Raw genomic sequence first — 27,927 nt, 5'->3', positions numbered from 1 at the left:
GTGTTTTGAATTTTTCTTGATCTTTATGCGAATGTTGGCTCGTGTTTAAGTAGATTCTTTGGGATGCATTGAGTAATCTTTGCTAGTGTCTTCCTGGTATGTAGTTTCAGTAGTTCCGTTTCGCCTGAGGTGGCACTGTGATGTTTATTTTTCCTCTGACTTAGCTTTTGCTTGTGTCATTTGTACCGGTATGTGACTTGTTTCGCCGCTATTCATTTTTTTTGTTAGTTGCTTGTTGTAGTTAAAAGTATAATGTATGCACTGTGTATGTTCTCTTTGTTGTGTTTTTTTTTATATTTTCTACATTTCAGGGAATGAGCTGCTACGATCGACAGGTAATGACAATTTTATTTGCATATTATGAAAAAGTGCCTTTGTGAGTTCTTATACTTTTGTTTATGCCTTTCCTTTTATTGATGTTAATGTAATTATTGTATTTGGTTTTGCTTTGCTCGTACGTATTTTCTGTCTGGCTCCTCTCATTAGAGTGTGTTTAGTATTTTATCAATGGCTGCTATTTAGTTTTATTCTTTGGCATGGATTGAGTTTCGTTTTGGCGTACGTGTTTTTCGGTCGCACTTTCCTTGTGTGTAGTAATTTTCTCTTGCACGGCATCCCTTATGTCCATTTCTGCAGCAATAGCACATTATTAACATTCTGCAACCCCACACTACAATTGAGCGACATGAGATCATCACTCATTGCCAGTAGAGCCGTATTTAGAACTCCCCCAGTCTCATTTAGACATAGAACTGCAGTACTGTACAGCACCAAAGCATGCTTGTATAGCTGTAATTCTGTGTGCAACGTACAAAAAGTTGTTGTAAAGCGTGCACTTCAGGCTGGTGGTGTGTGTGACTGTTGAAAGCGTGGATTGATGGCTGTTTGTGTGGGTGTATGCATGGTGAAAGGATGCACTGATGACTGTTGTGTGTGTACGCCTTGTGAATGTGTCCATTGCTAGCTATTAGTGTGTGTGCCTGTTAAAAGCGCACATGTTTGGATTGTATGTCGTTTGTCTGCTGAGTAATGCTGTAGTGGTAATGATTGGTGCTGTGGTGGTAAGTGTTTGTGTGTGGTTGTAGTGTGATAGTGTGTTGATGGTGAGTGAGGGTGAGGTGTTGAGGGTGAGTGGATGATGGTGTGAGGGTGACGGTGTGAGGGTGAGAGTGAGTGATTGTTGGCGAGCGTGAGGCTATGAGGCTTATTGAGAATGTGAGTGGGTGTGCGAGGATGTGTGAGAGTGTGTGAGTGTGGATGTGTGTGAGGGTGGGGGTGTGTGAGCGTGTGGGCATGTGAGTGTGTGGTGCTTAGTAATGCTGTAGTTGGGATGTGTTGTTCTGTGCTAGTGATGAGTGGTGTTGTGATGGTGTTTAATAATTACCACCACAGCATAACTCAGCACCACAACAGTTGCAGTTCTCCCAACAATGGCATCACTGATGTCCACGAATGCAACATGCAGCAATACCACTTTATCTTTCTGCAGCCCCACAGTACCATTGAGCAACAACACTGCTTCACTCTGCACTTCCACATCCGTATTTTGCAAACACACAGTCTCATTTTGACATAATACTGCAGTACTGATGACTGTTGTGTGTGTATGCCTGGTGAAAGTGGCCATTGATAGCTGTTGTTGTGTGTGTGTGACTGTTAAAAGCGTACATGTCGTTATTGTATGACCTTTGATTGCTGCAGTGGTGATGAGTGGTGCTGTGGTGGTAATTGTTTTTTTGTGTGGTTGTAGTGTGATAGTGTGTTGAGGGTGAGTGAGGGTGAGGTGTTGAGGGTGAGTGAGGGTGAGGTGTTGAGGGTGAGTGAGATTGAGGGTGAGTCAGTGTGAGGCGTTGAGGGTGGGTGAGGCTATGAGGGTGAGTGAGGCGTTGAGGGTGAGTGAGGGTGAGGTGTTGAGGGTGATTGAGGATGAGTGAGAGTGAGGGTAAGTAAGGGGTTGAGGGGGAGATGTTGATCGTGATTGAAGTGTTGTTGTGGTGGTAAGTGTTTGTGTGTTGTTGTAGTGTGATAGTGTGTTGAGGGTGAGTGAGTATGAGGGTGAGAGGGTGAGAGTGAGTGAGAATGAGGGGGAGGTGTTGAGGGTGAGTGAGGATGAGTGAGGGTGAGGAGTTGAGGGTGGGTGAGGGTGAGGGGCTGAGGGTGAGTGAGGTGTTGAGGGTGAGGTGTTGAGTGTGATTGAGGATGAGTGAGAGTGAGAGTGAGTGATGTGTTGAGGTTGACTGAGGCTGAGGCGTTGTGGGTGAGTGAGGGTGAGGTGTTGAGGCTGAGGGTGAGGAGCTGAGGGTGAGTGTGGGTGAGGCGTTGAGGGCGAGGCGTTGAAGGTGAGAGAGAGTGAGGTGCTGAGGATGAGGGTGTGAGGGTGAGTGTGGGTGAGGCGTTGAGGGTGAGTGAGGGTGAGGTGTTGAGGGTGATTGAGGATGAGTGTGAGTGAGGAGTTAAGGGTGATGTGTTTAGGGTGAGTCAAGTGTTGCTGTGGCGAAAAGTGTTTGTTTGTAGTTGTAGTGTGATAGTGTGTTGACGGTGAGTGAGGGTGAATGAGGGTGATGTTTTGAGGGTGAGTGAGTATGACAGTGAGGTGTTGAGGGAGAGGTGTTGAGGGTGATTGATGATGAGTGAGATTGAGTGTGAGTGTGAGTGAGGAGTTAAGGGTGAGGTGTTGAGGGTGAGTGAAGTGTTGCTGTGGTGGTAAGTATTTGTTTGTTGTTGTAGTGTGATAGTGTGTTGACGGTGAGTGAGGGTGAGTGAGGATGAGTGAGGGTGAGTGAGGGTGAGGTGTTGAGTGTAATTGAGGGTGAGGTGTTGAGGGTGAGTGAGGTTGAGGGGCTGAGTGTTATTGAGGATTTGAGGCTGAGTGTGGTTGAGGTGTTGTATGTTATTGAGGATGAGTGAGAGTGAGTTTGAGTGAGAGTTTAAGGGTGAGGTGTTGAGGGTGAGTGAAGTGGTGCAGTAGTGGTAAGTGTTTGTGTGTTGTTTTAGTGTGATAGTGTGAGGGTAAGTGTGGTTGAGGGTAATTGAGGCAGATGTGATGAGGGTGAGTGAGGATGAAGTCTTGAGTGTGAGTGAGGATGACGGTGATTGAGGGTGAGGTGGTGAGGGGCTGAAGGTGAGTGAGGTTGAGTGAGGGTGAGGTGTTGATGGTGATTGAAGGTGGGTGAGGGTGATGGTGATGTGTTGAGGGTGAGTGAGGGTGAGGTGTTGAGGGAGAGTGAGGGTGAGGTGTAATGTAATTATTGTTTTCGTTCTTGCTTTGCTCGCACGTATTTTCTGTCTGGCTCCTCTCATTAGAGTGTGTTTAGTATTTTATCAATGGCTGCTATTTAGTTTTATTCTTTGGCATGGATTGAGTTTCGTTTTGCCGTACGTGTTTTTCGGTCGCACTTTCCTTGTGTGTAGTAATTTTCTCTTGCACGGCATCCCTTATGTCCATTTCGGCAGCAATAGCACATTATTAACATTCTGCAACCCCACACTACAATTGAGCAACATGAGATCATCACTCATTGCCACTAGAGCCGTATTTAGAACTCCCCCAGTCTCATTTAGACATAGAACTGCAGTACTGTACAGCACCAAAGCATGCTTGTATAGCTGTAATTGTGTGTGCAACGTACAAAAAGTTGTTCTAAAGCGTGCACTTGAGGCTGGTGGTGTGTGTGACTGTTGAAAGCGTGGATTGATGGCTGTTTGTGTGGGTGTATGCATGGTGAAAGGATGCACTGATGACTGTTGTGTGTGTACGCCTTGTGAAAGTGTCCATTGCTAGCTATTAGTGTGTGTGCCTGTTAAAAGCGCACATGTTTGGATTGTATGTCGTTTGTCTGCTGAGTAATGCTGTAGTGGTAATGAGTGGTGCTGTGGTGGTAAGTGTTTGTGTGTGGTTGTAGTGTGATAGTGTGTTGATGGTGAGTGAGGGTGAGGTGTTGAGGGTGAGTGGATGATGGTGTGAGGGTGACGGTGTGAGGGTGAGAGTGAGTGATTGTTGGCGAGCGTGAGGCTATGAGGCTTATTGAGAATGTGAGTGGGTGTGCGAGGATGTGTGAGAGTGTGTGAGTATGGATGTGTGTGAGGGTGGGGGTGTGTGAGCGTGTGGGCATGTGAGTGTGTGGTGCTTAGTAATGCTGTATTTGTGATGTGTTGTTCTGTGCTAGTGATGAGTGGTGTTGTGATGGTGTTTAATATTTACCACCACAGCATAACTCAGCACCACAACAGTTGCAGTTCTCCCAACAATGGCATCACTGATGTCCACGAATGCAACATGCAGTAATACCACTTTATCTTTCTGCAGCCCCACAGTACCATTGAGCAACAACACTGCTTCACTCTGCACTTCCACATCCGTATTTTGCAAACACACAGTCTCATTTAGACATAATACTGCAGTACTGATGACTGTTGTGTGTGTATGCCTGGTGAAAGTGGCCATTGATAGCTGTTGTTGTGTGTGTGACTGTTAAAAGCGTACATGTTGTTATTGTATGACCTTTGTTTGCTGCAGTGGTGATGAGTGGTGCTGGGGTGGTAATAGTTTTTTTGTGTGGTTGTAGTGTGATAGTGTGTTGAGGGTGAGTGAGTATGAGGATGAGAGGGTGAGAGTGAGTGAGAATGAGGGGGAGGTGTTGAGGGTGAGTGAGGATGAGTGAGGGTGAGGAGGTGAGTGAGGGTGAGGGGCTGAGGGTGAGTGAGGTGTTGAGGGTGAGGTGTTGAGTGATTGAGGATGAGTGAGAGTGAGGGTGAGTGATGTGTTGAGGTTGACTGAGGGTGAGGCATTGTGGGTGAGTGAGGGTGAGGTGTTGAGGGTGAGGAGCTGTGGGTGAGTGTGGGTGAGGCGTTGAGGGTGAGCCGTTGAAGGTGAGAGAGAGTGAGGTGCTGAGGATGAGGGTGTGAGGGTGAGTGTGGGTGAGGCGTTGAGGGTGAGTGAGGGTGAGGTGTTGAGGGTGATTGAGGATGAGTGAGAGTGAGTGTGAGTGAGGAGTTAAGGGTGAGGAGTTAAGGGTGAGGTGTTTAGGGTGAGTGAAGTGTTGCTGTGGCGGAAAGTGTTTGTTTGTAGTTGTAGTGTGATAGTGTGTTGACGGTGAGTGAGTGTGAATGAGGGTGATGTATTGAGGGTGAGTGAGTATGACAGTGAGGTGTTGAGGGTGAGGTGTTGAGGGTGATTGATGATGAGTGAGATTGAGGGTGAGTGAGGAGTTAAGGGTGAGGTGTTGAGGGTGAGTGAAGTGTTGCTGTGGTGGTAAGTATTTGTTTGTTGTTGTAGTGTGATAGTGTGTTGACGGTGAGTGAGGGTGAGTGAGGATGAGTGAGGGTGAGTGAGGGTGAGGTGTTGATTGTAATTGAGGGTGAGGTGTTGAGGGTGAGTGAGGGTGAGGGGCTGAGTGTTATTGAGGATTTGAGGCTGAGTGTGGTTGAGGTGTTGTATGTTATTGAGGATGAGTGAGAGTGAGTTTCAGTGAGAGTTTAAGGGTGAGGTGTTGAGGGTGAGTGAAGTGGTGCAGTGGTGGTAAGTGTTTGTGTGTTGTTTTAGTGTGATAGTGTGTTGGGGGTAAGTGTGGTTGAGGGTAATTGAGGCAGATGTGTTGAGGGTGAGTGAGGATGAAGTCTTGAGTGTGAGTGAGGATGACGGTGATTGAGGGTGAGGTGTTGAATGGCTGAAGGTGAGTGAGGTAGAGGCGTTGAGGGTGAGTGAGGGAGAGGTGTTGAGAGTGAGGGTGATTGAAGGTTTGAGGGTGCGGTGTTGAGGGTGAGTGAGGGTGAGGTGTTGATGGTGATTGAAGGTGGTTGAGGGTGATGGTGATGTGTTGAGGGTGAGTGAGGGTGAGGTGTTGAGGGAGAGTAAGGGTGAGGTGTTGAGGGTGAGTGAGTGTAATTGAGGGTGGGTGATGAGTTGAGGCTGAGTGAGTGTGTGATTGGCAAATGTGAGTGTTTTGCATGTGTGAATAGTTATTTTAATGTGAAGTGTGTTAGTGTTTTTGTATGTTGTTGTAGTAGAATGATGCTGTTGTGGTGGTGTAGAGTGATGTTGGTGTGTTGATGAGTGATGTTAGTGTGGTGCTTCCTAATGCTGTTGTTGTGATGTGTTGATGATGAGTTGTGGTTTGTTAGTGTTCAACTATTACCACCAAAGCATAACTCATCCCAACAACATGTGCAATTCTCACAACAACCTAATTTGTGATGTCCACCAATGCAACACGCATCAATACCACCTTATCATTCGGCCCCCCCACAGTAACATTGAGCAACAACACAGCATAACTCGGCACCAGCACAGGCGTATTTAGCACAACAACAGTCTCATTCATACATACTACTGTAGTGCGTGCAAGCTACAAAGTATGTGTATTTTGTATATGTGTTTGTAATGTCAAATGGATAGGCTGAATGTTGTATGTGGGTGTGACTATGTTGTATAAATTGAGTGTATTACTTACAATTTGCCTTTTGTAGAGCAAAAAATACCATAGAAGTTGTAAAATTTGTATCCCACACTTATTTATTTATTTTAAAAAAAATAATAATTTTTTATTCTTTAACTTTGTACAAAAATAAGATATCCTGGCAACATGCAAAATTTAGTCAGAACATATGTCATCGTTTTTTTCGTGCAGAATCTTTATGATTTGGCCATTACAAAAGACAACTTCAAAAGTTTGTGGCAAAAAGTGGACAAGGGCATCTCCGATGTTGTCAACTTCCTCATCTAACATAAACCATTTAATTAAGATCTGGTTTTCGATGGGCATAGATTGATATTCGTCTGTGTTTGTCACTTTTATTGTGATAATACTATTTTGCTCTGTAGAGCTTTCAACACCATAAATTAGAATGTCCATCTTTTCCTCTGGTGGGGCTGTTACCTGTTGAGAGAAAACAAAAGCAACAATTAGTTTTTAAATTTGTATACTTTATGTTTTGTGTAAGGCCTATAGTGGGTGAAAGGAACAGAGTGGTTGAAAGTGCCAGATTGGGTGAAATGGACTGAGTAGGTGAAAGGGTCCCTGTTGTTGATAGGGTTTGAGTGGGTGATAGGTCGAGAGTGGGTGATAGGTCTAGAGTGGGTGATAGGTCTAGAGTGGGTGATAGGCCTAGAGTGTGTGAAAGGGCCAGAGTTGTTGAAAGGTCCCGAGTGGGTGAAAGTTCCCGAGTGGGTGAAAGCTCCCGAGTGGGTGAAAGCTCCCGAGTGGGTGAAAGGTCCCAAGTGGGTGAAATGTAAAAGGTCCAGAGTGGGTGCAAGGGGCAGAGTGGGTGAAAGGGCAAGACTGGGTGAAAGTCCAAGAGTGGCTGAGCAGAGATAGTTGACAAAAGTTTTGTTTGTTGTGCTTACCTCCATTTTGCTATGGCGCGTTGTATTCAATATTTTTTGGCAATTGAATTCATGTACAGTGACGTGAGTCAGGGTAACATATTTCCCAATATGTATTTTAAATTGTGACGCTTCTCTCCACAGTGTCACTTTTATATCATCAGTTGCATCTTTTATTGTAATCGATTTGAGTGGGGTATCTTGCCCATTGATAAACACAGTCTTTGCATCCTCTTCCTACACAAAAAGAAAGCATTCTATTAAATAGTGACTGTAAAAACACATATTGCTAGTGCCTTGTATGAAAGGCAATATAATGTATCACATTTAACGACCCAAATGAACATCCTTTCTAAAAGATTGAATTGTTTATTTGAAAAAATGGCTTTGTAGAGAGTACTTGTGTTTGTAGTATACACCAAAGCACTGCCATCTTTTAGTTTCCAAAAGTCATACTTGCTACTATGTGTGAAGAGTGTATAATTCTAATTTTTTTGAGTTACTTATTGAAGTTACTAAAGGTGTAATGTGTGTGTAAGTCAACTATGCATTTTTTAAGTAGACATGATGACATGGGTGAGGGTGAGTTATTGAGTGTGAGGTGTTGATAGTGAGTGAGGGTGAGGAGTTGATGGTGAGTGAGGGTGAGTGAGGATGAGGTGTTACGTGAGTGTGAGGGTGAATGTAAGTGAGGGTGAGTGAGGGTGAGCGAGGGTGAGAGGGTGAGGGTGAGAGATTGAAGGTGAGTGAGGGTGAGAAGTTGAGGGTGAGTAAGGATGAGGGTGAGTGTGAGTGAGGCTGAGTGAGTGTCATTTAGGGTGAGGAGTTGAGGGTGAGAGATTGAGGGTGATTGATGTTGAGAAGTTGAGGGTGAGTAAAGATGAGGGGGAGTGTGGGTGAGTGAGGGTGAGTGAGTGAGGGTGAGGTGTTGAGGGTGAGTGAGGGTGAGGCTGAGGGTGAGGCTGAGGTGTTGAGTGAGAGTGAGGTTGACTGAGGAGTTGAGGGAGAAGGGTAAAGTTTTTGAGGGGGAGGTGTTGATGGCTAGTGAGGGTGAGTTAGGGTGAGGAGTTTAGTGTGATTGAGGGTGAGTGAGATTGAGGGTGAGTGAGGCGTTGAGGCTGAAGTGTTGAGGGTGAGGTGTTGAGGGTGAGTCAGGGTGACGTTTTGAGGATGAGTGAGGGTGACTAAGGGTGAGGCATTGAGGTAAACACAGTGTTTGCGTTCTCTTCCTAAAGAAAAAGTAAGCATTGTATAAAATAGTGACTGTAAAAACACATATTATTAGTGCGTTGTATGAATGCCCATATAATGTATTATATTTAGCGACCCAAATGAACATCCTTCCTAAATGATAGCAATATTTTTTGCAAAAAATGGCTTTGTAGAGAGTACTTGTATTTGTAGTATACAGCAAAGCGCTGGCATATTATAGTTTTCAAAACGCGTACTTTCTACATAGAGTGAAAGAGTGTATTTGTAGGGTGAATTAGGACTCAGGATTTCAATCTAGGAGTTAGAGTGTGGATTAGGATAGTTTATTTCTATTCTTCTTTTTGTTGTTGTATGTGTGTGTGTGTGTGTGTGTGTGAGGGTGAGTGAGGGTGTGTGAAGCTGAGGGTGTGTGACGGTGTGTGAGGGAAGCTTGCACTGCTGCTGTCGGTGGTGTACCTGTTCCATGTGTAAGGGAAGCTTGCACTGCTGCCGCCTGTGCTGTACCTGATCTATGTGTGAGGGAAGCTTGCACTGCTGCTGCCTGTGGTGTACCTGATCTGTGTGTGAGGGAAGCTTGCACTGCTGCTGTCGGTGCTGTACCTGTTCCATGTGTAAGGGAAGATTGCACTGCTGTTGCCTGTGCTGTACCTGCTCCGTGTTTGAGTGAAGCTTGCATTGCCGTTGCCTGTGCTGTACCAGCTCCATGTGTGATGGAAGATTGTGAGATCTGGCATAACGGAAGGATTGGTAGTGCGTGCACCGCTGCTTGGGGTATCTGCGAGATTTGTGTAAGTAAATGGAGAGGGGGGTGAGAGTTGGAAGAGAGAGTGAAACAGGCAGAAACGTGGAGAGTTAGAAGAAAGAGCGAAGGAATCTAAGCTGCGAGATGTGGCATAACAGAAGGATTGGTAGTGCGTGCACCGCTGCTTGTGGTATCTGCGAGATTTGTGTAAGTAAATTGAGCCGGGGGTGAGAGTTGGAAGAGAGAGTGAAACAGGCAGAAACGTGGAGAGTTAGAAGAAAGAGCGAAGGAATATAAGCTGCGAGATGTGTCATAACAGAAGGATTGGTAGTGCGTGCACCGCAGCTTGGGGTATCTGCGAGATTTGTGTAAGTAAATGGAGAGGGGGTTGAGAGTTGAAAGAGAGAGTGAAACAGTCAGAAACGTGGAAGAACGAGGGAAGGAATCTAAGCTGCGAGATGTGGCATAACAGAAGGATTGGTAGTGCGTGCACCGCTGCTTGTGGTATCTGCGAGATTTGTGTAAGTAAATGGAGAGGGGGTTGAGAGTTGGAAGAGAGAGTGAAACAGGCAGAAACGTGGAGAGTTAGAAGAAAGAGCGAAGGAATGTAAGCTGCGCGATGTGGCATAACAGAAGGATTGGTAGTGCGTACACCGCTGCTTGGGTGTACTGTGTGTGTAAGGCAAGTATGCATTTTTTTAGTACATATGATGACATGAGTGAGGGTGAGGGTGAGGGTGAGTGATTGAGTGTGAGGTGTTGCGGGTGAGTGAGGGTTAGGGTGAGTGAGGGTGGGGTTGAGGGTGAGTGAGGATGAGTGAAGATGAGGTGTTATGTGAGGGTGAGTGTGAGTGAGGCTGAGTTAGGGTGAGGTGTTTAGGGTGAGTGAGAGTGAGGGAGTGTTGAGGGTGAGAGATTGAGGGTGAAAAGTTGAGGGTGAGTAAGGATGAGTGTGAGTGTGGGTGAGTAAGGGTGATTGAGTGAGGGTGAGTTGTTGAGGGTGAGGCTGATGTGTTGAGGTGTTGAGTGAGAGTGAGGGTGACTGAGGAGTTGAGGGAGAAGTGTAGAATTTTTGAGGGGGAGGTGTTGAGGGCTAGTGAGGGTGAGTGAGGGTGAGTGAGTGGGAGGTGTTGAGGGTGATTGAGGGTGAGTGAGATTGAGGGTGAGTGAGGCATTAAGGGGGAATTGTAGAGGGTGAGGTGTTGAGGGTGAGTGAGGGTGAGGTGTTGAGGGTGAGTGAGGGTGAGAAGTTGAGGGTGAGTAAGGATGAGGGTGAGTGAGGGTGAGTGATTGATGTTGAGGGTGAGGCTGAGGTGTTGAAGTGTTGAGTGAGAGTGAGGGTGAGTGAGTAGTTGAGGGAGAAGTGTAGAGTTTTTGAGTGTGAGGTGTTGAGGGATAGTGAGGGTGATTGAGGGTGAGTGAGGAGGAGGTGTTGAGGGTGATTGATGTTGAGTGAGATTGAGGGTGAGTGAGGCATTAAGGGTGAATTGTTGAGGGTGAGGTGTTGAGGGAGAGTGAGGGTGGGGTGTTGAGCGTGAGTCAGGGTGACTGAGGGTGAGGCATTGATGTAAAGACAGTCTTTGCGTTCTTTTGGGAAACCCAAAAAGAGCAAATCTATAAAATAGTGACAGTAAAACCACATAGTAGTAGATGCGTTGTATGACTGGCAATATAATGTATTAGATTTCACGACCCAAATGAACATCCTTTCTACCATATTGCATTTTTTTTTTTTAAAAAAGGCTTTGTGGAGAGTACTTGAATTTGTAGTATAGCCCAAAGCACTGGCCTATTATATTTCCCAAAACTCTTACTTTCAACAGAGTGTGAAAGAGTGTATAATGCAACCTTTTTTGAGCTTGTTAGTGAAGTTACTAAGGGCACGATGTAGGTAAATCCCATTTACCTATTTTGAAATACCGAATAATACCGATTTGGTATTTAAAAATGGGTAAATGGTATGTAGGTCCCAACATCTGTATTCGTACCGAATCCTTAACAATTCTTAAAATACCGAATCGGTAAATACCGAATAGGTAATGCCCATTCATTCCTATGGGCTTTGAAGCCCATAGGAATGATTAGGCATTATCGATTTGTTATTTACCGAATCGGTAATTAAAGAATTCAGAAGGGTGCAGGGGGTGTCACTTTGACACCCTCTGGCATCCCCAAAAAGGGCACAGGTGCCATGTGGCAAGCATACCTGCCCTAAGAGCAGGTCTGCCTGTCACATGACATAGGTGTGCTATTTAGACTTGCAATTTAAAAAAGTAAAAAATAAATAAGATATGTCATTTACAATACTAATAAGTCCAACTTTTCAAATGCGAGACAATATTTTTTTTTAGTTGACATGATGACATGTTTGTGTTCATACTTACGGCAATTATTGTCCCTGAAACGGTCATCAGGCTTTTTAGACTTGCCCGTTTTATTTCCTTGATGGGAGAAGCCGATGGTGCAGGCGGATGCAAAATGTTGTTTGCTTGTTGGATCAGGCCATCCTCGATTGCCATTGCAGGAAATTTGGTTACTTTAGTTTGTTTTGTAATTAAAATTGTTTTGTTTTTGATAATAAAGTTTCGTATCAGTAGTCCACAGTTATTTTTCGTTTGCTCATATAAATTTTCTTGGTAACAAGTACATTTTATTGTTCCAGTTTTATCTGCTAAAGCCAAATGGAATACAATTTTCTGCTCTTGTTTAGCATTTTTGTACGTAGTTTTCCCTGAGCAGTTGATGACATTAACTCTTATTGGTTTCTGGTATGGTTTGTTGTCATCGGTATTAATGTTCATAATTTCTTCAATAGACATCATCTGAAATAGAAAATGTGACATAACATGTTAAATACAAACCCATATTGCTTTATGATCACTGTAATAGCATTCTAAAGTACCATAGTTGTGTAGTTGGACATTTGTATATATATGATCTAAAATGGATTGGTAGTTAGTTGTGTAACTGTTAATGAGTTGTTGACATTGTAATTGCGTTTCAAAGAATCCAAGTAATTGCTTGCTGTTTGCATTTTGTTGAGATACATCCACATTGAAATCACCTATAATAATGAATTTGTGTGTGGGGTAAAAATCCGTAATATTTGTGATGAAATCAAAAAGAGAAGTTATACTTTTTAGGGGTGGTTTGTATAAAATAATAATAAGGAAATCTGTGTTACCAATCTGTAGAGTAAAATGTAAAATGTCAATCCCTTCAAGTGTCTCATAAATAGGCAATATAAATAATTCTTTTTTGTAGTACATAATCATTCCATGGTTTGTGTTGTATGTATGAAATTTATCAAATATAATGTGATGATATTGTTCTATCGTGAAATCATTAGCTGTAGCATTTCTTGTAGTGTTGATCTCAGTTAAGCAAATAATGTCTGCTTGTAATATATTGCTATCCGCTACCATAGATGGAAAAATTTTCTGTAGTGATCTGATATTGTGTGCAATGATATTGAAATGTGCACTGTATGTATGTAACTGTGGGATATGTATTTCAAGTGGCATTTCTGTCCTTAATCTGTGCATTTCCTCATTAACTTGTGGATGTACTACAATTTTACGTTCATCAAAATTGTGTACATATACATTTTGTATTGATTTTGCCCTGCTAATAGCAACATAATGCAAATGATGAATCTTGCTGTTATTAAAGTGTATATAAAGTGGTTCGAGAGTTGCACCTTGTGTGCGATGTATAGTGCGTGCTGATGCTTGGCGTAAAGGAAATTGCTTGCGTATAATGGTAATAAATTTTTTAGTGTATTGGAAATGTCTAGCTATAGCATGTATTGGTGTCCATGTATTTTGTATTTGTGAATGAAATAAGTGTTTATATTGTTGTCTGGTTGTTTGTCCTATAGTGGGATTGTCAAATAACAACCAAACGATAATAGGTGTATTGTTAATCAATTCAACTAATTGTACAACACCAGTTGCGCCATTTGTTAAACCATCATTGACATCCACATTGCAACTTAAATCATAACGAAGTTGTAAGGCAATGTGTAATGTATGTGAAAGGCCCATTGTTTTCTGTGGATCTTTGGGCAGTTGCTTAAGAATCGTTTTTTTCACATTTTCAGACAAATCTGAACTGACGGTATCGCTTGCTACTGTTATGTAGACTGGATAATCTTTGCAATGTTGTTCTAAAACCTTTTGGTTAATTTCATTAACTTCTAGATTAGTTGACATGATATATGGAATTGTTTCTAATAAAGTCTCATCAGGTTGTATTTCCCTTTGCTTAATTTGTGAAATATCTTCCTCAGTATGCTTGCCTTCTCTCAATCGGTTTAGTAATTCAGCAAATTGTAGATCTTCTTTTTGGCGCATAATTTTTGTTAATTCAAAAATTTTAAAATGTTCTTTCCATAAGTTAGCACTTAAAGGACCATACATTTGTGTAGAATCCTTAAAAATGTATCTGTCAAATACAGGTTTTAATTGGTAAAAGTCACCAATGGCTAAAATAGAAATTCCTCCAAATGGTTCATTAGATGATTTAATTTCTTGAAGCCTGTTATGTATAAAATTCAACATATTGTGTCCTACCATTGAAATTTCATCAATAATAACAACTCTAACATGCATCATTTCCATTTGTAGAGCAGTTCTATGTTCATGACTCAGTTGTTTATAAGTCAAACTTTGCGACACAGGTATTTTGAAAGTGCTATGCAGTGTTTTTCCATTAATATTATGGGCAGCCTTTCCTGTTGGAGCAGTAAGTAAGATATAAACATTATCTGGATTTTCACCGGCCTTAGTGTTATAATAGCGTAGTAAAGTTTGATATAGTGCAGATATTACAAAACTTTTCCCAACACCAGCCCCTCCAGTGCAAAAAGTATAGCATGGAGTGCTTGTAGTTTTAAACCAATGCAAGTGATGGTAAACAAAATTAAGTTGTTCCTCCGTTAAGTTTTGCATAAGTTGTTGGTATTTTTCATTGGGTAAAATAACGTTAGTTAAGCTTTGTTCTTCAGTTGTAGTTCTAATTCCTAAATCTAGAGCCAAATCATATCTATTATTATGTTCTGGATTTTGGTCTTCTGTCTGTATATTAACAGTTGGTGATAGAGGAGGTGAAATTACATTTTCATGACACTGTTCATGAATAATGTTTGTAACTTCGCCATGCTGTTTGTTATAGATTTTTAGTTGTGTGTCAACAAATGATTTAACTTCCAGATACCTCTCATAGTAAGTTTCCTTGTTGATTAGTATTTTTTCTTCTTCCCTCCATGGATAGTGCAACATTAATATTTCTCTATAATACTCTTCTGGTTCATTATTTTTGCTAAATCTGCAAAAGCGTATTATTTTCCCTTGTCTGCGCTTATTTAAAGCATAATCATAATTCTGTTTCTTTTGTTGTTTATTTCCGTGACTACATTCTATTTCTAATTCTTCCTCATCTGAGCTGTAAAAGTTTTGTTCTGCAAGTAAATCTTCGCAATCATTTATTTCTTTCCCATGTGTTTTTTTCTTCACATAGTTGAAATCAGCCGCATAGTCTGCTAACGTGCACATCTCTAATGATTGTGGCCGTTTGCAGTACTTAATAATAATATTTTCACATTGAATGTCAGTTGAATTTTCGGGCAAGTTATTAATAGTTTCGATATCGCGCATTAAATAAGTTCTTTTCTCTGGACGGCTAGTATTAATAAATACAAATGATCGTGAGCTTTTCCGTAATGGTATTTGAAGAATTAGATATGCTGCTTCTTGAGCACTAATTTCTGTGCAGTTGAGGAATTTGTTTCCTATGTGTTTAAGTTGATCTTTGATATTACTATTGCTTGTTACCTCTTTAGCAGCTTGCGCTAGAAGTTTGCTAATTCCTCTTTGCGATTTACTGATATATGAGATAATATAGACTGCACAAGCATAAGGGTCTAGTATAAACTGCAAGTCTATGTTTGCTCGCCAAGCTTCTAAAAGAGTACTATTGTAGTTATTGATGAAGCATTCGCCTGGTGTTCTTTTTAAAAAAATAGTTGTTTTTTGTAAGCTAGTTTGTATAGAAGTAATATATTCTTTATCATCCATTTTAATGAACTCTAAAAAGTCCTCAAAAGAAAGTGTATTAAAAGTAGTATTATTCATAGCTTCATGTATTATTTTCATATTATCTTGCCATTGCTTATTTGTCTCCTCAAGTGTTAATGGCTCTAATATGAGCGTTCTTGACATTGGATATTTGGGATATTGATATTTGCATGTCCGTTGCTGTTTACGTCTGCAATTTTTGGTGTGACCATGCCTTTGTAGATTTATTAACGGTTGTAAAACAGGGTCCTCAGACTTATGACAAGTGATATATTTGTCAATAAAGCTATTGACTTCTTCGACTGGTGAAACACCATACAATGGTGCTTTGTTTACCCAGAGTAATGCATGTATATGTGGAGAACCTCTTTGTTGGAATTCGACTCTGTAAAAGTAGTCTACTATTTCCCCAATTGGATTAGTGCCATTCAGCAAAACACAATTAAAGAATTTCCTAACTTGATAGTCAAACTGTCTTGCACATGTTATTGGATCTTCTTGTATTAATTTACTTTTAGTTTCCCAAGACATGTTTAAGAATTCTTCCTCTGTACATTCCTTTAAGTTTCTAACTCTCAATAGTATATTTATTAAATGGTGCCATTTTGTTTCAGCAGCAGATAAAGTCAAAAAGAAAGTGGGTATGCCAAGTTGCCTTATCATTGCAAAAATATCTTTTTTGCAACCTTCCCAATATGGAGGTGAACTGCGTATAGTTTTTAATACTTTGTACCCCTCATTAAACTGAAAAACATTGGCAATATTACATTTAATGTCTTTAGCAGTTATTTTATTCCCATCTGTAAAATGTTTTCTGATGGAAATGTTGATTTTACCATGGATCTGCTTAATATGTAATTTCTTCAGTTTAAAAAACATATTACTAATAGATTTAGCGACTCTTCTATCATAACTCCTTAACTCTGCTTGGCAAATAGTACTATAATGTACCGGTATGTGTCTTTCCTTATTGTTAGGCCTTCGTTCACCACAAAAAATAGTAGGGAAAGCCAAAAACTCTGAATCTTTATCCTCATATAAACCTCTTGGCGTGTTATGTTCAGCTGGAGCGAAACTTAACACATTCAGCGAATTACTAGTAATAGTTTCATTTGTTAACATAGTATCCAAATTCCCAGCTTCTATGTTGTCAGAACTATCAGATGAATTGTTTGTCTCAGAAGTCTCATTGTGAGATTCTATTTCTGGAGGTATATACTCCCAGTCAGGGTTAATCGTAACACCATATTCATTAAACATTGTACTATTTTTAGCTAGCCAAGTAGCTGCCTTTTTTACTGTATTTGGTCTAATATTCTCATAATGTGTATATGATTTATAGATTAATTTCCTTTTTAATTTCACTGGGATTGTCATGGCGTCATTAATTTGCCTTGGTAAAATTGTAACAGTTGTCATAACATCTGCAGGTACATTAACTACTGCTCCTGATAATGATTTTTGAAAACCGCGTGGCAGACTCCGAATTTGTAAGAATGGTATCCTAGGTGAAACTAATCTTTCTTCTAAATCATATAATTCTAATTCAACTGGTACATTTGGGAAGCCCATGCCATTTACAATAGAACATGGTGGTATTTTGTTTTTGCGAATGTAATAATAGCAAGTCTTACATATAAAATTGGTTTTCTTGTTACTAATGTTACACTTCTTGAAAATTTCAGATTGGCTAACACTGCGTATATTTTGCAACGTTTGTTTATGCCACAGTTGATTGCAAAGAGTACAAATGTACTCTGGGCCATGCAATATTTCCCGGTGGAATTTGCGAATGATTGTATGGATTTGTTTACCTCGTTTCTGTCTTTGGCCCTGCGTGAAGATGGGGATGTTATTATCAGTAGCACTTAGTTGACTGTTGGTAATGTCTTCTTCAGCTGTATTAACTTTTTTTCTTTGTACAACTTTAGTTGGACATGTACTTGAATCCCTTTTTCTTTTCCGAGACTGTTTATTTGTTCCCTGTATAGCTTTACTATTACCTGGTAATTGTGCTAAATGATTACTATTGCTATTCCCTCCCTTACTTTTATTCAGTAAATCATCAGAAGACATTGATGTTGATGTTATCGTCTGATTAGGAGTACATTCAGTAGTATGTACCCAAATTTTTCTTTCTTGCGGTAGGTGACTATTTTTTTTATGCACAGTAAGTGCTTTTGTAAAGGATTTCCTTTGAATGACTTTTATATCTATTGGTGTTATTTCAAATTGGACACATTGCTCAGCCTGATGTGTAAAGTTATATGCTAGTTTCATAACATATTGAATTAGGCCTTCAAACGAATTAAATGCAATTGTAACACATGTTCCGTTTGAATGAGGCATGCCTTCATGGTCCCTACTATGTGAATCAAATACAAAGTATGATTGCATATGTTTGAAAATAGCTATTACATAAACATTCATACAAAGTAGAACACCACAGTGCTTATTAATAGTAACATTTAATGCTGTGCTAATATCTGGGTAGGCTTTATCAAAACGTTTAAGGACATCACCGTAGTAAGCATTCCGTAGCAAAAGTGAATATATCTCTTGATTGTGGTCTATATACCTTGGCAGGTCATCTGGATGCATAAGTGTTTCGTTGTTAATAGAATGCATTTGGAGATATAAAGCGTCCCCACGGTCCATGATATAATGCAGATCATTAGAGTTCCAAGTAGTTACTGGCTTGCATAAATTGTGCAAGACAGCAAAAGCACTATTTGGTAAGCATTGCTTACCTTGTGATTTGCTATTAAATTTGCTATTCCCTTGATGGTAACTTGCTTTCAAGCATCTCTGCATTTTATAAGTTATACTGAAATGTTGTTATCAACAAATGTAAATTAAGAAGGTTTGTGAACTAACAAATTTTTTTGGGGACTGTAAGGTCAGAACTTTTAAAAAATTTTAAACTAAGTGGCAAAGTAGTATTTACCTTAACTTCTGTTTCTTTTGTTGTTGTTTTAATAATCTGAAAGGAGAAAAAAAATACATAATGTTTAGAAGAGATTTTTTCGAATTTTTCCCATAAAGGGCACATTAACATGTAAATAGTGTTTTAAAGACCTGTTAAGAGCTCTAGTGCTGCTGTGAGTGTATGCGCCACGGGTGGCACACAGGCAGGGTGAGATGATAGAGGGAGAGAGAGGGAGTGTTAGGAAAAGGGGGACAGAGAGAGAGTGAGTGAGTGCGTGAAAAGTTCATACTGAGAGACGTAAAAAAATGTGTGTGTGTTATCTTGTAACTTGGACTGGTTAATGTGTTGCATTGAATCTGAGAATGAATGCGCTGTGCGTGTAATATTGAAAATGTACCCAGTTAGTGTGCAAGTAATGTAGAAAGATAGAGAGGGAATAAAGGGGAGACAAATGGAGAGTTATATACAAAAACAGAGAGGAAGGGAAAGTTAGGGAAAGGAAGGGAAATGGAGGGAGAGGAAGAGAAAGGGAGTGAGATGCAGGGTGATAGGGAGGGAGACGGAGAGGGAGGGAGAGAGGAGGAAAAAGAGAGGGGGAGTGAGACAGAGGGAGGAACACAGTTAGAGTGAGACAGAGGAAGACAGGAGAGAGGGAGGGGGAGCTATAGAGAGGGAGAGAGAGCTATAGAGATGTAGGGAGACCGCGAGAGAAAGAGAGCGATAAAATTATGTGTATGCCGGGAGGGCTCAGTGCACGAAGCCTTCGGCTGCAGGGTCCTGTGATTAACTTCATGGTCAGTTTTATGTTGTAGCTGTCGCCCCGACCCTTAACCACTAACCCTGCCCACACCGACGCGTTCCTTGGACACAAAGTAAACAGTAAATTATTCACTGAGTGGCGTTGCGTGGCTGAGTGGCGTTGCGTGGCTGAGTGGCGTTGCGTGGCTGAGTGGCGTTGCGTGGCTGAGTGGCGTTGCGTGGCTGAGTGGCGTTGCGTGGCAGAGTGGCGTTGCGTGTGTGAGTGGCGTTGCGTGTGTGAGTGGCGTTGCGTATGTGAGTGGCGTTGCGTATGTGAGTGGCGTTGCGTGGCTGAGTGGCGTGGCTGAGTGGCGTTGCGTGGCGTTGCGTGGCTGAGTGGCGTTGCGTGGCTGAGTGGCGTTGCATGTGTGCGTGGCGTTGCGTGTGTGAGTGGCGTGGGTGAGTGGCGTTGCGTGGCTGAGTGGCGTTGCGTGGCTGAGTGGCGTTGCGTGTGTGCGTGGCGTTGCGTGTGTGAGTGGCGTGTGTGAGTGGCGTTGCGTGGCTGAGTGGCGTTGCGTGGCTGAGTGGCGTTGCGTGGCTGAGTGGCGTTGCGTGGCTGAGTGGCGTTGCGTGGCTGAGTGGCGTTGCGTGGGTGAGTGGCGTTGCGTGGGTGAGTGGCGTTGCGTGGGTGAGTGGCGTTGCGTGGGTGAGTGACGTTGCGTGGGTGAGTGGCGTTGCGTGGGTGAGTGGCGTTGCGTGTGTGAGTGGCGTTGCGTGTGTGAGTGGCGTTGCGTGTGTGAGTGGCGTTGCGTGTGTGAGTGGCGTTGCGTGTGTGAGTGGCGTTGCGTGGCTGAGTGGCGTTGCGTGGCAGAGTGGCGTTGCGTGGCAGAGTGGCAGTGCGTGGCTGAGTGGCGTTGCATGTGTGCGTGGCGTTGCGTGTGTGAGTGGCGTGTGTGAGTGGCGTTGCGTGGCTGAGTGGCGTTGCGTGGCTGAGTGGCGTTGCGTGGCTGAGTGGCGTTGCGTGGCTGAGTGGCGTTGCGTGGCTGAGTGGCGTTGCGTGGCTGAGTGGCGTTGCGTGGCTGAGTGGCGTTGCGTGGCTGAGTGGCGTTGCGTGGCTGAGTGGCGTTGCGTGGCTGAGTGGCGTTGCGTGGCTGAGTGGCGTTGCGTGGCTGAGTGGCGTTGCGTGGCTGAGTGGCGTTGCGTGGCTGAGTGGCGTTGCGTGGCTGAGTGGCGTTGCGTGGCTGAGTGGCGTTGCGTGGCTGAGTGGCGTTGCGTGGGTGAGTGGCGTTGCGTGGGTGAGTGGCGTTGCGTGGCTGAGTGGCGTTGCGTGGCTGAGTGGCGTTGCGTGGCTGAGTGGCGTTGCGTGGCTGAGTGGCGTTGCGTGGCTGAGTGGCGTTGCGTGGCTGAGTGGCGTTGCGTGGCTGAGTGGCGTTGCGTGGCTGAGTGGCGTTGCGTGGCTGAGTGGCGTTGCGTGGCTGAGTGGCGTTGCGTGGCTGAGTGGCGTTGCGTGGCTGAGTGGCGTTGCGTGGGTGAGTGGCGTTGCGTGGCTGAGTGGCGTTGCGTGGCTGAGTGGCGTTGCGTGGGTGAGTGGCGTTGCGTGGGTGAGTGGCGTTGCGTGGGTGAGTGGCGTTGCGTGGGTGAGTGGCGTTGCGTGGGTGAGTGGCGTTGCGTGGCTGAGTGGCGTTGCGTGGCTGAGTGGCGTTGCGTGGCTGAGTGGCGTTGCGTGGCTGAGTGGCGTTGCGTGGCTGAGTGGCGTTGCGTGGCTGAGTGGCGTTGCGTGGCTGAGTGGCGTTGCGTGGCTGAGTGGCGTTGCGTGGCTGAGTGGCGTTGCGTGGGTGAGTGGCGTTGCGTGGGTGAGTGGCGTTGCGTGGGTGAGTGGCGTTGCGTGCCTGAGTGGCGTTGCGTGGCTGAGTGGCGTTGCGTGGCTGAGTGGCGTTGCGTGGCTGAGTGAAACAGTCAGAAACGTAAATGGAGAGGGGGGTGAGAGTTAAAAGAGAGAGTGAAACAGGCAGAAACGTGGAGAGTTAAAAGAAAGAGCGAATGAATCTAAGCTGCGAGATGTGGCATAACAGAAGGATTGGTACTGCGTGCACCGCTGCTTGGGGTATCTGCGAGATTTGTGTAAGTAAATGGAGAGGGGGGTGAGAGTTAAAAGAGAGAGTGAAACAGGCAGAAACGTGGAGAGTTAAAAGAAAGAGCGAAAGAATCTAAGCTGCGAGATGTGGCATAACAGAAGGATTGGTACTGCGTGCACCGCTGCTTGGGGTATCTGCGAGATTTGTGTAAGTAAATGGAGAGGGGGGTGAGAGTTGGAAGAGAGAGTGAAACAGGCAGAAACGTGAATCTAAGCTGCGAGACGGAGAGGGAGGGAGAGAGGAGGAAAAAGAGAGGGGGAGTGAGACAGAGGGAGGAACACAGTTAGAGTGAGACAGAGGAAGACAGGAGAGAGGGAGGGGGAGCTATAGATGTAGGGAGAGCGCGAGAGAAAGAGAGCGATAAAATTATGTGTATGCCGGGAGGCCTCAGTGCACGAAGCCTTCGGCTGCAGGGTCCTGTGATTAACTTCATGGTCAGTTTTATGTTGTTGCTGTCGCCCCGACCCTTAACCACTAACCCTGCCCCCACCGACGCGGTCCTTGGACACAAAGTAAACAGTAAATTATTCACCTGCGAGAAAGCTTGTGAGTAGCCATGTAATAGAGGGTGTGGGCGAAAGTCCCCTTGATCGTGTGTATGAAAAGTTTGTTGTGGTGTGGCGAAGTGTTGCGAACGGATTATGACTGTACTATTCCCCCTAATGTTCCAATGTGCCTGTGAATAGTGTATTAAGTGTAAGGTCAAGTTTTATTTTGGGTAGGCAGCTAATCCTGGCTAATGTGTTATTGGATGTGTGATTGTGAAAATGTAATACTAGTAGTTGTACGAGCGGCTGTTTCCGTGTGTCAGCTTGTAACTTGGATTACTAACTGTGCAAGTAAAGCTGCGAATGAATGCATTCTGCGTAAATGTTGTAAAGTGTTGCCTGTTTACGTGCACATTAATGTGCAATTAGAAGTTCTGACTGAAAGTTTGGTGCTGTAGTGGCGAAGTGCTCTGATGTTACATTGCGTAGGAGTTGCACGTGCTGTATAAGGGTGGCAGTCAGTGTTTTGCCTAATGTGACAGGCTGTGTGTTATTAGTGTAAGATGAAGTGTTTTCCCTAATGTGACAGGGTGTGTGTGATTAGTGTGCTATAGAGAGGGAGGGAGACGAAGAGAGAAAGAGCGAGAAAATTATGTGTATGCCGGGAGGGCTCAGTGGACGAAGCCTTCGGCTGCAGGGTCCTGTGATTAACCTCATGGCCAGTTTTATGTTGTTGCTGTAGACCCGACCCTTAACCACTGACCCTGCCCCCACCGATGCGGTCCTTGGACACAAAGTAAACATTAAATTTGTCCCCTGAGAGAAAGATTGTGAGTAGCCATGTAATAGATGGTGTGTGTGAAAGTGCCCTTGTTCGTGGAATGTGTGCATGAAAATTTTTTTGTGGTGTGGCGAAGTGTTGCGAACGGTTTATGGCTGTACTATTCTCCCGAATGATACAATGTGCCTGGGAATAGTGTAGTAACTGTAAAGTGAAGTGTTTATTTTTGTAGGCCGCAAATCCTGGCTAATGTGTTATTGGGTGCGTGTTTGTGGAAAGGTAATACTAGTAGTTGTACGAGCGGATGTTTTCGTGTGTCAGCTAGTAACTTGGATTACTTAATGTGTGCCAGTAAAGCTGCGGGTGAATGTTGTAAAGTGTAGCCTGTTTGCGTACAAATAAATGTGCAATTTGAAGTTGTTCCTGAAAGTTTGGTGCTGTAGTGGCGAAGTGCTATGATCTTAGATTGCGTTTGAGTCGCACGTGCTGTATAAGGGTGGCAGTCAGTGTTTTGCCTAATGTGACAGGCTGTGTGTGATTAGTGTAAGATGCAGCTCTGTTGACTCTTGAGTACAATCATCCAGTTTACTGTTTTGCTATGAAGCTGTAAATGAAAGCATAATGAGTGTTCTAATGTGGTCGCACTCATTTCGGCGTGCGTGTGATATAGTATGTGTTCCTAACAGTGTGTGCATGAAAAGTTAATAGTAATAGATGTAAAAAAAAGGGTGGGTATGTGTCATCTTGTAACTTGCACTGGTTACTGTGTTACATTTAATCAGAGAATGGAAGCGGTATGCATGTAATCTTGACAGATAATCTGACAAGGTGTGTGTGAGTAGTGTAAGCTGGAGCTCTGTTCACTGTTCAGTCCGATCATCCTGTTTACTGTATTGCTGTGAAGCAGTGAAAAAAATAGTAAGGAGTGTTCTGTTGTGGTTGCACTCAATTCGCCGTGCGTGTTATATAGTATGTGTTCTTAACCGTGTGTGCGTGAAAAGGTAATAGTAACAGACGTAAAAAGGTGTGTGTGTCATGTTGTAATTAGGAGTAGTTACTGTGTTGCATTAAATATAAGAAAGAATGGGTGTGTGTCAAACTTATGTTGTGCCTTGAATTATTGGAAGGAATGTTCTGTGTGGCGAGTCGGAGTGTTAGGAACGGAAGTAAAAATTGTGTAGAAGAGTGAACAGTTGGCTGTACTTACATGATATATGTTGGTGCGCAGTTTCTTTGCCCCTATCAAGGAAATGTTGAAAGCGTACCAATAACCTACAAGAGATAACGATAAAAAAAACAATATGTATCGGTTGGTTTAAACAAAGGTATGACCTGTTTGAGAAATTACGTAGTCCTTTGCTAAGTATTACCATAGAAAATTTAGATTTGCAAACAAACATGTCGCAGAATAATTTAACAGAGGTGCGATGTTGATATAGTAACAGTTGTAATAAACGCAAGTAAATGTATCAAAACTGTCCCTTAGATGTATAGAAATAAAACTTGCATGCACTTACGTTCTAAGATTGAATGCCGTAAATTTTCAGTGGCTGTTGGTCGATAGCAGCAAGTACAGCGCCGTTCTGTAAGTCGAAGTTCTGTCCTCGCAGGTAAAAAGAGAGTATGACTTAAAGTGACCCGTCCCTCTGCTTAAATAGGGGGTAACGATGCAAGAATATATATATATTTTTTTGGTTTAAGAAAGGATCAAAGCTTTTAGTCCTTCCCTTGCCCCAAGGAAAAGTCACACTAGCTGATGTGCGCGACTTGGAAGTGTGAATGTTTGAATGTGTATGCAGATGGAGTTTCGACATTGGCGCGCCAGTAGACTTCCCTGGGCAACTCCCTTAAGGCCACATAAGATTTTGCTCGGAACTGACAAAGCAAAGGGCCTTTTTTTTTTACGTTAGTGTAATGACACTTCAACTGTCTGCTCGAAGTTACACTTAAAAATGGCATATATAAAGCATCCAAAGTATACAAAGTTTCACTTTTAAACATACAACTCTTGTAATATACTGGCTCAAAGTTGTGGCGTTTATGTTTAGTATGAAAATACTGAAAATTGCTACGGATGCGTCCATAAATGTGTGTGTGCCAACGTGAAAATACATTGGGTGAATGAGAAAGATGGTCGATGATTTTCTTTGGCAAAAAATAAATGTAAAGACAGGTGTGGTGCTGAACGGGTCAGAGGCCGGATGCAATGTTTGCCATAAAAGTTGTGTTCTTCGTTTTATTATGAAAATCGTGAACATTGCTGCGTAAGTGGCGTGTGTGTGGCGTTGCGTGTGTGTGTGGCGTTGCGTGTGAGTGGCCTTGCGTGTGTGAGTGGCGTTGCGTGTGTGAGTGGCGTTGCGTGTGAGTGGCGTTGCGTGGCTGAGTGGCGTTCCTTGGGTGAGTGGCGTTGCGTGTGTGAGTGGCGTTGCGTGGGTGAGTGGCATTGCGTGGGTGAGTGGGTGTGTGTGTGGCGTTGCGTGTGTGTGTGGCGTTGCGTGTGAGTGGCCTTGCGTGTGTGAGTGGCGTTGCGTGTGTGAGTGGCGTTGCGTGTGAGTGGCGTTGCGTGGCTGAGTGGCGTTCCTTGGGTGAGTGGCGTTGCGTGTGTGAGTGGCGTTGCGTGGGTGAGTGGCATTGCGTGGGTGAGTGGGTGTGTGTGTGGCGTTGCGTGTGTGTGTGGCGTTGCGTGTGTGAGTGGCGTTGCGTGTGTGAGTGGCGTTGCGTGTGTGAGTGGCGTTGCGTGTGTGAGTGGCATTGCATGTGTGAGTGGCGTTGCATGTGTGAGTGGCGTTGCGTGTGTGAGTGGCGTTGCGTGTGTGAGTGGCGTTGCGTGTGTGAGTGGCGTTGCATGTGTGAGTGGCGTTGCGTGTGTGTGGCGTTGCGTGTGTGAGTGGCGTGTGTGGCGTTGCGTGGCAGAGTGGCGTTGCGTGGGTGAGTGGCGTTGCGTGGTTGAGTGGCGTTGCGTGAGTGGCGTTGCGTGGGTGAGTGGCGTTGCGTGGGTGAGTGGCGTTGCGTGGCTGAGTGGCGTTGCGTGGCTGAGTGGCGTTGAGTGGCGTCCCGCGTGTGAGTGGCGTTGCGCGTGTGAGTGGCGTTGCGCGTGTGAGTGGCGTTGCGCGTGTGAGTGGCGTTGCGCGGCTGAGTGGCGTTGCGCGGCTGAGTGGCGTTGCGCGGCTGAGTGGCGTTGCGCGGCTGAGTGGCGTTGCGCGGCTGAGTGGCGTTGCGCGGCTGAGTGGCGTTGCGCGGCTGAGTGGCGTTGCGCGGCTGAGTGGCGTTGCGCGGCTGAGTGGCGTTGCGCGGCTGAGTGGCGTTGCGCGGCTGAGTGGCGTTGCGCGGCTGAGTGGCGTTGCGCGGCTGAGTGGCGTTGCGCGGGTGAGTGGCGTTGCGTGTGTGAGTGGCGTTGCGTGGCTGAGTGGCGTTGCGTGGCTGAGTGGCGTTGCGTGGCTGAGTGGCGTTGCGTGGGTGAGTGGCGTTGCGTGGGTGAGTGGCGTTGCGTGGGTGAGTGGCATTGCGTGGGTGAGTGGCGTTGCGGGTGAGTGGCGTTGCGTGGGTGAGTGGCGTTGAGTGGCGTTGCGTGGCTGAGTGGCCTTACCGTAATTCGACTTGAACTGTCTGCTCCAAGTTACCCTTCAAAATAGCATGAGGGGTTGAGGGTGAGTGAGGGTGAGTGAGGGTGAGGCTGCTGCGGATGCGCCCCTTAATGTGTGTGTATAAGAAATATGGTAGTTATCCAAAAGAAGGCAACATCGGAAATGTTCCACTGAAGGCAACATAAGAAATCTTTAGTCTGTACAAGCGTCGACGTAGAATAGGCCGATTTTAAATACCACGCTGTAGAGGGAAGTTGTGAAATACTAGACATGGTTATGTGAAGTAAATAATTTTTGTTAAAAAAACATCACGTTTCTAGTGTTAGTATTTTCGTTCAGTGGGATTGTTTAAGTTTAGCGAAAAAGCATCACGTTTCTAGTGTTAGTATTTTCTTCCAGTGACTTTGTTTTTGGGGGGGTTTGTTGTTGTTCTCGAGGTAACACCCGGCTCGCATCCTGCTGTTCTAAATTAGCACATCCCCAAAGGAACTTCACAAGTGATTACAATCTTGAACACGGCGCTTAAAGTAGTCTAGCATCCTGGAGTTTTGGTAACGAAAGCCTTGGAGTCTGTGGCCTGGCTTTGTGTTCATCTAAATGGTATTAAAGAATGGTCCCAGCAGGTCCGTCGTATTGTTGGTGGTTATGGCGGGTTGCGAGGACTGTTTAGTCACGTGGATGTGCTAGAGGCTCTGTGATGTCACTCTGTGTCGGAGGAGGGAAATAGTAGGCCCGTTGAATTGAACTGACTCTGTGTGTTTCATTCCGTTATATGACCGGTATGCGAAGGAGGCACTACAGGTCCAGAGCAGGCTCAACCCAGAAGTACTGGTCAAGCCTTTGCCACCTCCCAACCTTGAGGTCAGACTGAGCAAATAACTTGCGTGGTCTTGAGAAGGGAATCCCCCTCTCACACGTAGATACACTTTAGGGCGTGTAGACACATAGTCTCCCCTACACCCCCACTAGGTAGTTTGCACTCACTTATTTTAGGTCCTGAAGAAAGCCAGTCTAGTCATAAGGCACTGGCTGAAACATGTTGACCCATTGGATGTGAGAGGTCGTAACTCGCCCCTTACATCCCCTTGCCTTATTTTTAACCGCTGACGGAGGCCCAGGTATTAAAGTCTAATTTTACCTACGGGTACTGGGACCACCGTTCAGCCGTTTTAACATCACTTCCTTAACTATCTTCACCGCACACTCAGTAAAATACCAGCTCCGCTGTAGTCAGGCGTTGAAGCACACCCGGGGCACGCTAGGTGCCACTGGGTGGGCCCGATGATGAAGCATGCCACCAACTAGGTTGGTGGGTGAGGGCTTTTTGAACACACCTGCTGGGTGTTCACACTCCGTGAAAAAACATACCAGAGTCTTCCCCCTCCCCTAAAGTAACTTGAGCTAGTCTCTTTTTGATTTAATCATTCCGTTTATAAACATGTCAAAATATTAATTTTTTTTTAGGTGCAATGCTATAGATACAAGCGCTATTTTTGGCGTAGCAGGCTGTAGAGGGAGGGGTGGGAATAGTAGGTCTGCTGATTAGGGAATGTACAAGGCCATGTAGCTTGTAATGCGTCTGTCATTATTTCATTTTGTAGACGATTTCACTTTCAAGTCTTTTTGTGTTCTGAGAGCCTGGCTGTGTGCAGGGACAGAGAGGGGAGGTGCTGGCGTCTGGGGAGGGGGAGTTGAATTGCGAGTCTGGATGTGTAAGGGAACAGAGGGGAGAGGTGCTGGCGTTTGTGGGTTGTAATATTAACTGTTTTTTAGGTGCAATGCTATACATACTAACGGCGTTGCGTGTGTGAGTGGCGTTGCGTGTGTGAGTGGCGTTGCGTGTGTGAGTGGTGTTGCGTGTGTGAGAGGCGTTGCGTGTGTGTGGCGTTGCGTGTGTGAGTGGCGTTGCGTGTGAGTGGC

The 27,927-nt window shown here is 44.4% G+C and overlaps 1 protein-coding gene and 1 long non-coding RNA gene across 2 annotated transcripts; both read right to left on the bottom strand.

Annotated features, from left to right (window-relative positions):
- Window positions 1–6,564: 6,564 nt before the first annotated feature.
- On the bottom strand, window positions 6,565–11,938 carry LOC144766673 (uncharacterized). The gene is made up of 3 exons (XM_078650447.1): window positions 11,660–11,938; window positions 7,343–7,558; window positions 6,565–6,875 (listed from the first exon to the last, which is right to left on the bottom strand). The coding sequence occupies exons 1-3, from the start codon at window positions 11,792–11,794 to the stop codon at window positions 6,591–6,593; spliced, it is 636 nt and encodes a 211-aa protein (XP_078506573.1). The 5' UTR covers window positions 11,795–11,938; the 3' UTR covers window positions 6,565–6,590.
- Window positions 11,939–11,948: 10 nt separating this feature from the next.
- LOC144766674 (uncharacterized) lies at window positions 11,949–23,712 on the bottom strand. Its single transcript, XR_013597875.1, has 3 exons — window positions 23,631–23,712; window positions 18,300–18,335; window positions 11,949–12,097 (listed from the first exon to the last, which is right to left on the bottom strand). It is a non-coding gene; the product is annotated as an uncharacterized LOC144766674 (long non-coding RNA).
- Window positions 23,713–27,927: the final 4,215 nt, after the last annotated feature.

This window comes from Lissotriton helveticus, chromosome 7, assembly GCF_964261635.1.
Source record: "Lissotriton helveticus chromosome 7, aLisHel1.1, whole genome shotgun sequence".
NCBI lineage: Eukaryota > Metazoa > Chordata > Amphibia > Caudata > Salamandridae > Lissotriton > Lissotriton helveticus.
Note: the sequence above shows the minus strand (reverse complement) of the source record. Positions and strands in the feature narration are given on the sequence as shown.

Bases quoted from the DNA above. Each gene is read 5' to 3' on its own strand.
- LOC144766673 (XM_078650447.1), bottom strand. From the start codon at position 11,794: ATGGCAATCGAGGATGGCCTGATCCAACAAGCAAACAACATTTTGCAT. The intron at 7,559-11,659 runs GTAAGTATGAAC...CTTTTTGTGTAG, and splicing joins TTTCAGGGACAATAATTGCC to GAAGAGGATGCAAAGACTGT. The intron at 6,876-7,342 runs GTAAGCACAACA...TTCTCTCAACAG, and splicing joins CGCGCCATAGCAAAATGGAG to GTAACAGCCCCACCAGAGGA.